At 38.6% G+C, this 15,533-nt stretch overlaps 1 protein-coding gene across 1 annotated transcript; it reads left to right on the forward strand.

Annotated features, from left to right (window-relative positions):
- Nucleotides 1–11,363: 11,363 nt before the first annotated feature.
- Nucleotides 11,364–14,720, forward strand: TMEM169 (transmembrane protein 169). Its single transcript, XM_070957113.1, has 2 exons — nucleotides 11,364–11,667; nucleotides 14,098–14,720. Exons 1-2 carry the CDS (start codon nucleotides 11,364–11,366, stop codon nucleotides 14,718–14,720), a joined length of 927 nt encoding a protein of 308 aa, XP_070813214.1.
- The last annotated feature ends 813 nt before the right edge of the window (nucleotides 14,721–15,533 follow it).

Here is a 15,533-nt window from a genome sequence, read left to right on the forward strand (position 1 = left end):
AGGTCCTTCGCCTTTCCGAACCACCTCGGCGGAGAAAGGAGTTCAGGGAAAGGCGGTTCGGGGACAGGGACGGGCGCTACCTTCCCGCGAAAAGGCGGAGGGACCGGAGCATCCTCTGTCCTCGGCGCTCCGGATGCCACCCCAAGGTAGGCAATTGGGGGGCAATTTAACCGGCGTTTTGCAGGCCTTGCCAATCTTGCGGGAACAGGGAAGCCTGGCTTTCATTTAAGAGAATTGGGATTTTTCCAACATGAACACAGGCCAGGCGACTTCGCCCTCCTTTCCTGTAAGCCTATTAAAAAGCGGGAGAAAAGCGGGAATCTCTCACCTGTCTGCAGTCCGCAAAGCCTCCAAAAAGCCAGTCGGAGCACCTGCGTGGCTGGATTATTTGCCTTAAGAGAAACCTCCCTTCTCTTCTTTAACTTGGCGTCCTCCAGAGACCTTTTAACCCAAACTGCTGCAGATGGCAAGGTTTTGCTTGTCTGGAAATGATAGCATAATCAATCCTTCCATAAATATATATATATATATATATTTTAAGGGAGTCAGATTAGACAGGCTGCCCTTTGGAATACAACTCTGGTGAAATTATTTGGAAGCAACGTGTGTGTGTGTGTGAGCAATTTTTAAAAGGAAGCATTGGGATTCCATGGGTATATCTGAAATGGGATGAATATCCATTTACAAGTTGGGGAGGGGTCTCTAATGTTTTCTCTCCCACAATTGTATGTCCACCTTAGTGAGCTCAAAACAATATAGTGGTCTTCTCACAACAGCCTGTGAAATAGCCCTGACTGGCCTAAAGTCATTAAAGACTACAATTTATGGTATTGGGAATAATTCCTCCCCCCACCCCGACTTTACTCACAGCCTCCTCTACAGCAAAGATTAATCGTTACTATTTCTCTTTCATATGAGGAACCTTGAAAATGTATTAAATATTTTGAACTTTTAATGTTAATGACATCAACTTAGTCATAACTGCTCCTCTGCATGTCTTTTGATTTCTTCAGTTGTTGATAAATACAGTAATTGGGAGTTACTTGCTATGTTTTAGAATGAAGGAAAAGTCAGTGAATTCTAGTGTTCTAGGCATTAGCCTTTAGCTTTGAAGATGCATGAAGTTCACCAGTCTTTGCTTACCATGAACCTTTCCTGTGTAAAACAAGATACTACCTGGGCTAGAGTGGGAAGGACTGTTTGCATAGTAGAAGGTAGTTTGCCAATGAAAAATGGCAAAAGAGCCATTTCTCACTCCCGAGAGGCTAAATCACACAATGTTGCCTTATCTGGAAATAAACATACTGACATTTCATATACATAAATAGACATACAAAGCAGTGGTGGGTTGTCCCCGGTTCGGACCAGTTCTTGCGAACCGGTAATAAAACCGGTGTGAGGCTCCGCCCACTGACCTGGCCGTAATCAGGAAGTTTCGGTCCCATTGCGAACCGGTAGTAAAGGTAAGTAGAACCCACTCCTGATACAAAGTAATATACAGTGCAATTAAAAAGCCAGAAAGAATGGGAATACTCACTTCAGAATCTAATTTATTATAAGACGAATGGGAGCTAGCCAATTCACTGCTTAACTATTTCAGCCTGAAGAACCCCATCCATTACTAAAACGGAAACCACAGTTATGGTTCCCCATCCATTACTAAAATGGAAACCATGCAGTGTTCATTCCTGCAATACCAGTGGCATTCCTCTTTCATTCCTCCTTTATAATCTTATAGTCTTGAACAGTATGAGGAAATCAAAAGCAAAAGGCTTTCCCTCCCAGCTCTTTTCCCCCCAGCTTACAAATTTCTAATTTCCCACTGAAGAAAAACCAACTGATTGTGATCAGGATTTCCTGGGAGAGAAAGGAAACTCAAATAATTGTCTTTCCTTTTGGTTGTATCAGGCAAAGTCATAGACAGAAAGGAAAGCAGTGAGGTCTAGAAGGAGAAAGAAGAGGTCAATATTTTCTTCTGGTTAGCTATGAGTCTAATCAGCTGTTCATTACACACTTTTTGCAGCCAAAGCCCACATATAGGCTGCTTAGCATGCCAATGGTTTATACACCCAAGCTATAACAGCTGTTATGCCAACTCTCCACCACACATGGCAGCGCATATGAAATATATTTGTGTCATATGTTTACCCATGATTAACTGAATTCTGCTTTACTCAATTAGCCAAATTGTCTGGATTTCCATGATACATTGTACCATATACTAACCACATGGGTGGCATTAATCCACACACAGAGAGCCAATTTGGTGCAGTGGTTAAGGTGCTGGCCTAGCCAGGAGAGAGTGAGTTCTAGGCCTCAGCATGAAAGCCAACTAGGTTACTTTGGCCCAGTCACTCTCTCAACCCAGCCTACCACACAGGGGTAATTGTTGTGGGGAAAATAGGAGGAAAAAGGAGCATTAGCAGCCTTGAGTTGTGTGTCAAAACAGTAAAGACAAATAAATAAATAAATAAATAAATAAATAAATAAATAAATAAATAAATAAGTAAATAAATAAATAAATAAATAAATTTTCAGAATTTGATAAGCTAGGCTATGGTTGGTTACTTGTAGCTAAGTGTTGTATGAATCCAGGCATAGAATACTTATATGAACAAATACTTGATTCTGCCAACCATCATGTCTGCTTCAGGCTAAATGTTATCCAGATGTGCAGTAGCTCCTGCTCATATACAATGTAATTAGTTCAGTGTGCAAAAATAATAACACTTTATACAGCATGGGTCATTTTTAAAATCATTGGATGCAATCATTTGATCATCATGACTGGCTTGGTTTAGTCTAGTGAATTAATCCTCTCTAGTTTACAGACTCTGGAGTAGAGTGGAACCTCTGTTATATTTTCAAACAACGTATCCTCTAAAATTCTGAGATTTTACTGAACAGTGTAGATTTTTCAAGGTAGTAATAAATCAGTATTGATAATCCCCCCAATAGCTGTATAAATTATCTGACACATTCATACTCTGAATAAAAAAGTCTTATTCTGTTGAATAAACGTATTTTAAAAGAGTGCAGTAAGCCACCCTGAACAGGCTTAAACACATTGTCTGCTAGCCAAGTTGCAGACTGAATTCTTAGTCACCTTGCCAGAGCTTCATCTGAATGGAGGCTTGTCGAGTGAACCATAGTCTGATTCATCCAACTGTTGTCTTAGGGAGTTTAATGGCACTTACTTTCTAATAAGTAGTTCCATTGCTTTGTCTGTGATGCAAGCCCTCATAGTTGTACAGCCTCTTGACTTCTATTGAAGTGGATTTTAATTTATCATTAATACAACTAAATATAGACTATTTAAACATTTGAATTATATAAGTTCAGTTTTCCATTTCTTTCCTATTATTATGTTCATTTAAATTGGAATAATTGAATAACAAAGTATGGATATGTGTGTCAAGCTAATTTTGCTTAGGACTTGAAAGATGTGTATTTCTGTTATTTTTTTTCCTTTTCAGATGCAATTAAATAAAATTTAAAATAAAATAGAAAAAAATCATGGTCTTTTTATCTATACAATATTGGTTGAAGTATGAAAGCTAAATACAAGAGCTCGAAATATGGGTACATGAAGCAAATGCAATTTAATAGTTATAATGTAAATCTCTGATTTATTTCCACAACTGGAATATAAATTGATATCAGTTTAGATACAAAAAGCTGCATGACTACTAGATGGCAGCAAAGAGAGTGTTTGGAGTGAGTTGAAAAGAATCAGAAGCAATGAATAGAAGAACAGAAGGAGTTATACAGTATATTAAAAGTATACAAGCCAGTCCCAAAATCTTAGTGAATTAATGTGATTATACTGAAGAGGCATCTGGGTTAAAATAATTGGAGGATGGAATAAAAACTATCCTCTATTTATTATCACTTAACCAAGGAGAAGATGCAAAAATGTGGATGATGCTTTTCAAGTGAGACCTGCCAATTATCAAAGAGATTGAACTTTAACAATTAAAGATTTTACTTCCCCTGACATCTGCTCAAAGGCAACACTGCTGAACCTGGTTCTTGAAAGTCCTGATTTGCTTTGCTGAGAGCTTCCTATTTCGGAGAGTGGTAGAAAAGGTTTAACTATCCTTCACCTGATATTAACTAATAAAGGAAAGTTGAGGATACTGGGATTTAATATTTATATGCCATCTTCATCTAATGCTTTATCTAGTCTTACCTGCGTTGTGGTCCGCCAGCAGCCTGCGGAGCTGGCAGCGGAGTCGGACAGTGAGGAGGCTGGGGAGGAACATGGGCCAGTCCTGGAGTCTGAGGAAGGCCTGGACGAGGCTCTGCATTGGAGGCAGGGCCAGGGCCAGGGCCATCTGGGAGTGATGCACAGACTCCAGAGCCCCCAGAGTTGGACAGCAGAGAGACAGAGGAACAGGAGGAGCCTGTTCCTAGTACACGCATCCGCAGAGCTGCCAGAAGGCAAGAGCAGCTAAAGCAAAAGGGATGACTTGGGAGTAAGGCCAGGAGATGATTGGCCCCCTTAAAAGACAAACAAAGGCAGTTGGGGCCTTTTGCAGGAAAGCAATGTTGCTAACTCTGTTTCCATTCGGCGTCTCTTGTTTGTTTCTGAACTTCGTGGGGCTTTGCCAAGTAAGGACTTTGGCAGGGTGTCAAAGAAGATAAAGGCTGTGATTATCCCGAAGGACTTCTTCCGAAGGACTTGTTTTTGCAACTAATTGGGACTCAGCTGGGAATGAACGTAATTCTCAGCTGTTACAATAAAATAGGTTTATTTGGAACTAATTGTGTCTTGTAATGACTCAGTAAGCCTAGGTCACAACAACCTGGTTATTCTAAACTACATTAATGCAGTGTTTCTTAACCTTAGTAACTTAAGATGTGTGAATTTGAACCATGCTGCTGTAGAATTCTGGGAGTTGAAGTCACTCATTTTAAAGTAGCTAAAGATGAGAAACACTAATGTTTTACATCTTCTTCCCTGTTACACTGTGATAATGCATACCAATCCTATTTTATTATTTTTGTATGTCCATCACGTCTCAGATGGAGTATATGACATAGTTTATTAGTCCCATAAGAAACATTAATCTTGCCTAGAAAAACTAGGTCTTTTATCATTAAGAATGCTAGTTTTCCTTTGAGCTGCAAGTTCCCATAGCTTGATGTAAATGGTACTTTTCATAGCTTAGGAGCATTAAAAAGAGTTACTGGTATTGCCCTGCATTAAATGTGCTTCTATTGTTTTCCACAGCAGTATAGTATTCATAAAGTAAATTACCCAAGTCTGCATTACTTTGCTATTTGTTGATTAATTGGTTTATATTTATTTTTCAATTAACATGTTTCTTGCACTTTATTGGGACTATGGTCCAGGACATTCATGCATAATATAAAATAATTTAGTTTTGGAGAATTTCAAATGAATGTTTAAGCTACCTCCATTGAAAAGTATTACCGTATTTTTCGGAGTATAAGATGCACCTTAGTTTTTGGGGAGGAAAATAAGAAAAAAGCTGATTGGCAGGTGGATCAGCCTCCCAGAATATCCCCAATCAGCTGTTCCCAGAGGTGAATTTTAGCAACAGGTTCCTTGGTTGTGAGCTCTGTGCCTTGTTTTTTTTGCTTTTTTTTCTGCCTCTCAAACTTCTGAAACTCAGTTTCAGAAAAAACTTTTTTTTCCTGCCTCTGAAAGAGCTTCAGAAAAAAAAAGCCTCTGAAGCTCTGTTTGGGGGCTTCTTTTCTGAAGCTTCGTTTCTGATGCTTTTTTCAGCCTCTGAAACCTCCGTTTGAGAAGTTGGGCGGAGCTACATTCGGAGTATAAGACACACCCAGATTTTTACCCTCTTTTTTGGGGAAAAAAAAGGTGCATCTTATACTGCGAAAAATACGGTATTTTGAATTGATAGAAGATGCATGAACAATCTATCATTTTTAATTTACAATAGGCATATATTGTAAAAATAGGCTTTGAACTGTGCTGAGATACTGTATATGAGCACATTAAAAATACTGAAGTGCTACTGTACAGGTTTCATATGTAATAGTTCATTTTGCAAGCAGTATGTGATTTTACTTGCTATATCAAAATTTGCAAACCTTAGAGATATTATCATTTTAGTCTTTTGTACAAAACTCCAAAGAGAAGGCAATAAAATAGGTGATCTTGGCTCAAAAGATTAAGCAATATCAGACCTAATTTGTAGTTCAATGAAAATCCCAGGACAAGAAGCTAGACTGGGAAATTGAAAAAAAAACCATTCCAGAAGTCAACAGCAGATCACTTTCATACCAAGTTCACTACATGCTCATGTCCATGTCATGAACCAACCTTTATTTTTTGTACTAGTATCTCAATAATAGGCAGTTTTGGGTTCCAAGAAGTTTGTTCAATTTCACAAGATTAATCTGTACAAATTATGCTTAAGAAGTATTATTTTGCTCAATATCACATAATAATAATAGGGATCATACATCTAACCGAACTTTAATGTAGTTTTTATCTACGGTTATTCAACAATAACAGCTAATTTGATCTAATGGTTAAGGCACCAGGCTACAAACAAGGAGCTTGGTTCTTGTCCTTCCAGCTTGGTCCAGTCATACTCTCTCAGCCCAACTTGCCTCACAAGGTTATTGTTAGTAGGGAAAATAGGAGGAGGAAGGAATATTAAGTATAGTCACCATCTTAAGTTCTTTATAAAAACAATAAACATGATATAAATAAACAATTAAATAAGCATAAATTCATCATCGATTCAACTAACTCCCCAAAACTAACTGTGTTTAGAAACTCATTGTTGGATCTGTTTTAAATTGTTTCTTTGTACCGTTCTAAGGTTTTCCTGCCATCCCGATGTTGAAACCCTTAACACGCTAAAACTCAGATCCCCCAAAAGTGCTTTGAGGCATTTGTGGTTTAAGCCAGTCTTTTCCAATGTGAGATTTTCCAGATGCATTAGGATTTCTCCTCTCAGCATTACCAACTTGTGGAAGTTGAAACTCATCACATCTGGAGGACATCAGGTGAGGAAGACAGCTTAAGTCTTCATTGGTAATAGCTGAATTGGGGAGAGACATAGATGTTTGACATCTGCAAATTCGTGTAAAAATTAATATTACTATTTCTAAGGTTTTCTGCCAGTGCTGAACCTCTCTTGAAATTAATTGTGATGCTGGTTTAAACATAGGTTTTCCTGTGTGAAATCACTTAACTGCTTTTTTTTTTTACATTGCAAATTGTCTCAATGTTTCTTTGGGCAATTACAGCATGTCCATTGCATTTAGTATATTGACACACTTATAATTTACCAAGATTCTTCTAAAGAATGTATGCAGATTGTGCTGTGCAATAGGCAGTTATCTAAAGAAATGGCAAGAACTTCAACCAAGCCCGCTGGAAGAATTCTGCATAGTAACAGTCAATCCCCTATTTCTAAAAATTCCCTGTTTTCACAGCGAACACTCCCTGGGGTTTTTGCAATAGAGAGACTACTGTCTGTTGCTTGTGAACTAGGCTGCTGCTGCTACTGTCTCTACAGTATCTCTCTTCGTTCACATTCTTTTCTTTGAAATCCTAATCCTTTTATTATACAGATTTATACAGACATGTACAGAAAAAGAGGTATTCCTACGCAGTAATTTCAAAATGAGCACAGGAGCATTTACACAATCTGGATTCATGCAATTCACTAAGGCAGAGGTGACTGGAGGATGTAACGATAGCATTTGAGGGAAAGGTGGGTAGCAAGGAAGTGGGTGATAATGCAAAGAGGACAGAATTTTGTTGCCCGTGGAAGGACAGCCACATTTTTCTCCTTTTAAGAAATGGTTCTCTCCACCAGGATCCCATTTCTCCCCCCCTCCCCAAAGAACTTCATAAAGCTGATTTTTAGGGCTTGTCGGAGATTTCAAGTGGTGGGAAGCTATGCTGTTATTTTTTGTCCATTATTTATAATCCAAAGGTGGATTGCGAAGCACGTTTGCCTTAGAGTCTCAGGTTGTCTTAAATAGCAATGTGAGAACCTAGCTTTTGTGTGCACAGGTTCATTGGAGCACAAACTGGAAAGCCAGATCTTGAGTAATATCCTCAAGCAGACAAGCCTATGTAATTCATTAGAAGCCTTATCACTTTAATTTATTTCTTAAATAAAAGCAGACAATTTAAAACAAAGGCATAAAATGAATAGACATGTCCACATACAGCATCTATATTTTAGTGGCAGCTTTTATATGCTTCCTGGTATATGAAAACAGTTTTATGTATTATTTTTATTCTGCATAGAAATTATCTCCATGTTACAGGTTTCAACTCAGATTTAAGAATGGTTAGAATAAAAGTCAAGTGTTCTAAATTACTAACGAGTAACTTAAATCTCCTTCATTTTAATCAATCTCTCATAAACTCAAATAAACTAGATCTTTTTCAATTCATAAGAGAAAAAGTGGTTACTTTCCCCTTCTTTTACTGCAAATATTGAACTCAAGTGAATGTGGTTTAAAATAAATAAATAAAAATCAATGATAGAGATGTATGAACAAAATTAATCAGTTCAGATTAAATGTACTACCATAAAAAGTTTATAGATAATCAAATAGATATATAGGGAACACACAAAAAACAATTTATATATGTTTCTACAAGGAAATTCTCAAAGGCTAAAGAAATAAAACCCAGAAGTAAGTATCAGAAGAAACAATGAAAGTATAGTAAGGGCAAAATGAATTTCTGAAGGATAAGTTTGACTAATATTATATTAGTGACAGAGAAATTATTTTCTCTGATTGGACCGTCTTGATTTACATAACTGGACACAAATGATTAGATTATGAAAGTGCAAAATGGGTCTTTTTATCAAACAGCCACAATTCTGGAAGGAATTGGGACGTGTTTTTTTTTTTTAATAGGATGCTTACCTTTTCTTTTGCCTTTTATATCACTTGAGTGAACATTTTCCTATTGTCTTACATTTCTTCAATATCACTGTTGCACAGTGATACAAACAATACCTCCCAAAAATGATGTTCTCCCATCTGGTAATCTTATACTTCTGCACATTACACAAAGCATAATATGGTTTATTTGGTTTCGGGCTTAGCACATTGCATGCCCATTGACATTGCAGCTTTCATGCTAAAGCTCAGGCTGCTTAGAAATCACAAGATGGGTGATTCAATAAACTGTGCTCCAGCAAACCTGGCCATATTTACAAACTTGTCTTTGCTTTGGTGTCTGTGGTCAATTTGAAATTGGTTGAAATTTTCTGCTGTGGTAAAGCAACAAAAGTGAGATAATGCATCATGCTGAGCCTTGATTAGCTAAGTCATTATTTGTTAAGCCAGTCACATTGGCTTGAGTCCAGGGGTGAAATGCTCCCAGTTTGGACCGGATTGCCCGATCCAGTAGCGATGGCGGCGGGTGGTTTGGAGAACCGGTAGCAAAAATCCCTGCGCCCCCCCCCCACCATGCCCAGCTGAGCTGCAGGATCATCAGAGGCTTTTTTTTTACTTTTAAAAGCATTTGTTTCTACAACCTCTTCCGACAAAAAAAATGCTTTTAAAAGTTAAAAAAAAAAAAAAAAGCCTCTGATGATCGCACGGCTCAGCTGGGATCGTCAGAGACTTTTCAAAGCATTTTTTTCTACAACCTCTTGGCCGAAGAGGTGGTAAAAAAAATGCTTTGAAAAGTCTCTGACGATCCCTGCTGAGTTTCCTGATCGGCAGAGGCTTTTCAAAGCATTAGAAAAAATGCTTTGAAAAGTTAAAAAAAAAAAGTTGGCCACGCCCACCCAGTCACATTACCCCCACCACCACCAAGCCACACCCACAGAACCGGTAGTAACAAATTTTACATTTCACCCTGCTTGAGTCATATAATTCAATGGCATACCATTCAGTTGCTCTGGTGATTGTCTTATTCTTCATTTGGTCTTTATTCTTCCCTTTACTGCTGGCAGTGTTCTTTTGAAACAAGTCTTTAACCTGACTTGTTACATCGCTTAATAAGATAAAAAATAAAATATCCTTGGATTCAGCATTTCCACTTGTTAAATTCATGAACACTTCTATATATAAACAGATACATTTACTAGATATGGAAGAAGCTTGTCAGTGCTCTGTGAGATGATTTTCAGCTTCCGAGTCCCCTGCGACCTCCTGCTGCTTTATCATCTAAAGCTATGATGGCGAACCTATGGCACACGTGCCAGAAATGGCCACAGTGCCCTCTCCGTTCAGCTCCGCTGCACATGTGCACACGCCTCCCGCCAGCCAGCTGGTCTTCAGGTCTCTGCTGTGCATGCAGGGGGCATGCATACGTGTGGGAGTGGGCCGCATATGCAGGGGCTGTGCGCACATTGCATTTGGGGGGATCAGGCATGCACGCACGCACTTTGGGCACTCAGTCCCGAAAAGGTTAGCCATCAGTGATCTAAGGGCTAACCTGGCCCAGCCCAACTCAGCCTTTTCCAGAACAAATGAAATCTATACATTTCTTGGTGGTGAAGTGAAATAGATTTTCAGGAAGATGATCTCCAAATCTAATTTTCACAAACACTGTTCAGATAACCAGAACAGTTGCTTTGAATAGTCCAGTGTAAGTTCTTGTATGCAGGGTAACAATGTGCTTTTCTTATCCGCTACCAAACAAAAAGAGTTTTAGAAGGGTTGCAATATACTTTTCCAATAGGAAGATTAAAATACCCTCAAGTTGAACTTGATTTCTGAGAATTGCACTGGGCAAACCATACAGTTTTCTTGGGGGCATTAGCAAAGTGGCTTGCTATTTATTGACTTCTGATTTTTATTTTTTTAAAAGATTTCCATTCTGGCCTCTTAATAGCTTGAGAGTCTCTCAGTCAGATACTACAAATATCAGGTTCATCTGTTCCTTTCTTAAATAAATTCACCTGAGGTTTGGGAGGGAGGAAAGGAAATTCTCTGGACTCCTTAGAAATAAAATCTCCTTTCCCATCTCAAAATCTTGGCCCCAGCCAGAGGCTATTTATAAACATTGTACAAATCAACATACACATTGGACTTCAGATGTGGTTCTAAAGCCAGAGTAACTGGCTTAATGCAACGTGCAAAGCCAGATGTCTTTCTGTGGTAAGCGTGACTCCAGCAAGAGTATTAACTTTGGATGCTGATTTAAATTCATCTCAAGGCTGCTCATTTTATATTCATAATTGGGTCACATTTTCCTGAGCATTTTCTGTCTTTTCTTCTCACTTTTAGGATTCAGAGCAGACGGAATTCATTCAAGGCTGGGAAGGCTGCATTTGTTTGTACTGCTGAAGTGAACACGTCCCTTTTCCAATGATTGTTTTTGGCACATAAGGGAAGAGAAAGCATTTTAGAAGATAGCAGAAAAAGTCAAGAAGATGCCCAGTGAAAGAGTTCAGAGTAACTGTGGGCCAAAAGCCCAAATTTCTGGCGAGAGCAAGAACAAGGGGCAGAGCTCTCCTTGCAACTCCTTACATAGAGCTGTGGCTACGGCTGTGACCTTCGAGGGAGAAGCCAGCACTGAAAAAAGGAAAAAGAGGAGGAAAGAGTCCAGGCCAGAATCAATCATCGTTTATCGGTCAGGGACGGAAAACAAGGTGGAAGAAGAACAGGCAGAGGAAGATGGGGGTGAGAAAACTTCTGAGGAAGGCTCCAAGTTTTTGGGACACACTCTAGGAGATGGTAAATTCTTTGGAATAAGTGGTTTAACGTTTGTTGTTCATATTTTATTTGTTCCAATAGATGTGTTAGGGAAAGAAATGACATGTTTTTGCTCAGTTTTCAGGTGCTAACAATACAGTCTACAGCTAGTAGTACTACAGTCTACATATATTGTGTTAAACCATGGTTATTTTGCAGTCAATGCTTGAACAAGCTGCAGTCCCTGAATTTGTACATTCCTAATCCATCATCCATGGTTTGCAAACCACTACAGCTGTATTCTCACATTATGCTTAGCCCAAAGAAGTTACAGACTTTTGTACAAAGTCATCCATAGATCTTTGATTCCCAGAGCTTTCTGTTTTGTAAAAAAATGGAGAAGAGCATGACACACATTGTTTTGCTTCTATATTTTCCATTCAGAAGCTATCGAAAACTACTCACTTCCATTTCTGCATTTTTTTTGTTCTCTGTCTACTTCAAAAGGTTGATGAGACCAAGTAATCAACTCCATAGGAAGGTTAAAACTGTTATTATTGAGATTGGCTAGAATAACAGAATCTTGCAAGTCTGATTATATTGTGTTTATAGTTCAGTGATTTGGGAAAACGTCTGTTAAGATGCTTCCAAATATTATATATCCATTGTCCACTTAAAATATTTTTCATTCCTCATTGCCCTAGTAATGGATCTTACATATCTATATCAAAGTCAACTTCATAACTCTCCATACTGTCTGAAATGGATTGTTGTTGTTATTAGACACGAAGTCGTGTCCAACCCATTGCGACCCCATGGACAATGTTCCTCCAGGCCTTCCTTCCCTCTACCATCCCCCAGAGTCCAATTAAGCTCACACCGACTGCTTCAGTGGCTCCATCCAGCCACCTCATTCTCTGTCGTCCCATTCTTCTTTTGCCCTCAATCATTCCCAGCATCAGGCTCTTCTCCAGGGAGTCCTTCCTTCTCATTAGGTGGCCAAAGTATTTATTTATTTATTTATTCATTTATCATAAATTTTTAAATTCTTTTAATTAGTCTGTGATTCTTAACTTTCGGGCCAAAATTTATATATATTTTTAAATGTTTTAATATTTGTATTCTATGTTTTTTATCTTGGCTGTACACCGCCCTGAGTCCTCAGAGAGAAGGGCGGTATATAAATTGGAAATTAAATTAAAAATTAAAATATTGGTTCGATTTATATGCCGCCCTTCTCCGGAGACTCAGGGCAGCTTACAATGCGTTAATTTGAGTTTCATCTTCAGGATCTGGCCTTCTAAAGAACAGTCAGGGTTGATCTTCTCTAGGACTGACTGGTTTGATTGCCTTGCAGTCCAAGGGACTTGCAGGAGTCTTCTCCAGCACCATAGTTCAATTCTTTGGTGCTCAGCCTTCCTTATGGTCCAACTTTCGCAGCCATACATTGCAACTGGGAAGACCATAGCCTTGACTATACACACTTTTGTTGGCTGGGTGATATCTCTGTTTTTTAGTATGCTGTCTAGAGTCTGAAAAGGATACACAGGGGTAAATATTAGGGTCTACTTGGAGCAACAAGAGGGAAACCTTAGCCAAGAACTTTGCAATTCAATTTTTTAAGACCCTCTTTATTTTCAGCCTTAGAATGAGAAGCACAATACTTCGACAAACAGGTTGAACTACCAAACCATGTTACAATGTGTTCTGGCTTTTTTGTGTCATTCAGTTACATTCTGTACTGTATTTAATCAGATTTTTTTCAATGTAGTTTTGTATGTTTGTCAGTGCCTTAGATTAAAAGTTCATTCTATATCTGAAGCTTATGTTAATTTTCTCACACAGTCTCCTAATTAAAATGTGGAAAGTTCTTTCTATTTTTAAAGGAGATATGAAAAAATAACTATTGAGGGACTAAATTAAGATAGATATATTATTTTAAACAAAATATTTTCCTGCTTATGAGTTGTCTTTCCTCAATATTTGGATTGATTTTTCCTTCTCTTCCTTCCAATTTGTTCATTTCTTTTACCGTTTCTTAAGCCAACTTTCCCTAACCTGGCGATCTCCAATTTTGATGGACAACAGCTCTATGCTACATAATTTCATGACTATCATAACAAGCTAGTATAGTAATATTACGGTTTAGTTTAGTGGCTTGATACATGTCCCTGGATAAGCTTTCCAGGTATGAATGTGATTGCAATTATTGAAGTAAGTCCCAATTTAGCCCATGCCAAGGAAGGATTGTTTAAATCCATTCCCAGAGTGGCTTGCTTCACAAGGATTACTGATGCATTGACAGACAGGGTCACATATCATGTTAAACCCCCCAAAAAACCCCAACAACACCATAACCCAGAGAATGCCAGGTTAGAGAAATCTGCCGAAAATGCAGCAGAATTTCTATCAAAACAGTGAATCTCGGCTTTCCTTTTGTCTTGTATTGATTTAGCTCTTCTGTGTTCCCAGGTTCATGGGCTATGCCTTTAGATAGCAGGTATGTTACTTTAACTGGAACCATCACAAGAGGAAAGAAGAAAGGACAGATGGTAGACATCCATGTTACACTCACCGACAAAGAGCTGCAAGAACTGGCTCGGTCAAAGGAGCTTCCAAAAACAGAAATGCCTGAAAGGAAGAAGGCTTGTGAAGTTGGGATGGATAAAGGACCCCACGTTCTTCTCTGGAGCCTTGCCTGCCTCCCTATTATCTTCATTATGTCCTTTATTGTTTCTTTTTACTATGGGACCATTACTTGGTACAATGTCTTCTTGGTGTACAATGAAGAGAGGACCTTTTGGCACAAGATCACCTTCTGCCCATTTCTAATTATCTTCTATCCTATCTTCATCATGGTGGTTTCTTTCTCTCTGGGCGTTTATACAGCAATAACTCAAGTCTCCTGGGCCTTTGGAGATTGGTGGCATGCAGTGAGGGATATGGAGAAAGGATTTTGTGGCTGGCTCTGTAGCAAGGTGGGCCTGGAAGATTGCTCTCCGTATAGCATTGTTGAGTTGCTAGATTCAGATAATGTCTCAGGGAGTCTGTCAGCCAAAGGTTCGACACAGGGTGAAGAGGTTTCGGCTGTCTGAGTCTTTGCATTAGGAGATTATGAATACATAAACTGATTGTTTGAAGTATGGACAAAAACTCTGATGCCAACTTGAGCGTTCAGAAATAAGACCACACATTGGTAATTTCTGCATAGTATGTCAACATGAAATATCTGTTTCCATTTCTGTGGAAAATGTTCTTTTTTGTAGAAAGCAGGCATGACCTGTAGAAAGATTTTAGCCCAGCTAAAATGTCTTGCTAATATTGAACATGATGTGCTTTGATACAGCCATAGGCTGTAAGGAAGAGATACATGTTTGATGCCTAGAAAATCTCTCTGCACATCTAAAAATTAAGAGCAATTTTTAGCAAGGCTGGGTTGAAGCCATTTCTCTGGTCAGCTTGTTTCCTGGATTTTTACGATCACATACTTAATTCTAGGCTCCTGCCTACAATGAAACGATTCCACCCATTTTCTACTTGTCTGTATGAACCAAGGGATCATGAAATATCAGTACGCTGGAGAAAAATGTCCTATTCCTTGTTAGGATGAATATGGTTAATTAGCTTATGAGTTTAGCTAGTCGGATCAATTTCAGTTGGACAGTATTAAGCAAGATAATAGAGCTGGGCTGCAGACATTTGGCTAACCATAGTAGTAAAAGGTTACAGAAAAGCATATTTCTTTGCTGCCATCTAGTGTTTTTCTGATTTTTTTGCAGCCCAGAAGTTATTGTGATTGCTTCTGTGGGAGAAGAGTAGTACAAAGAGAAAACAGAGTCCAAAGTTTGCTGATTTTTCACAAATCTTTCACTGTGGACATTCTTGTCCATCTTTCAAACAATGGCTGA

The sequence above is a fragment of the Pituophis catenifer genome, unplaced genomic scaffold (genome assembly GCF_029215685.1).
Source record: "Pituophis catenifer annectens isolate HBS135680 unplaced genomic scaffold, rPitCat1.0.hap2 SCAF_1, whole genome shotgun sequence".
In the NCBI taxonomy this organism is placed as follows: domain Eukaryota; kingdom Metazoa; phylum Chordata; class Lepidosauria; order Squamata; family Colubridae; genus Pituophis; species Pituophis catenifer.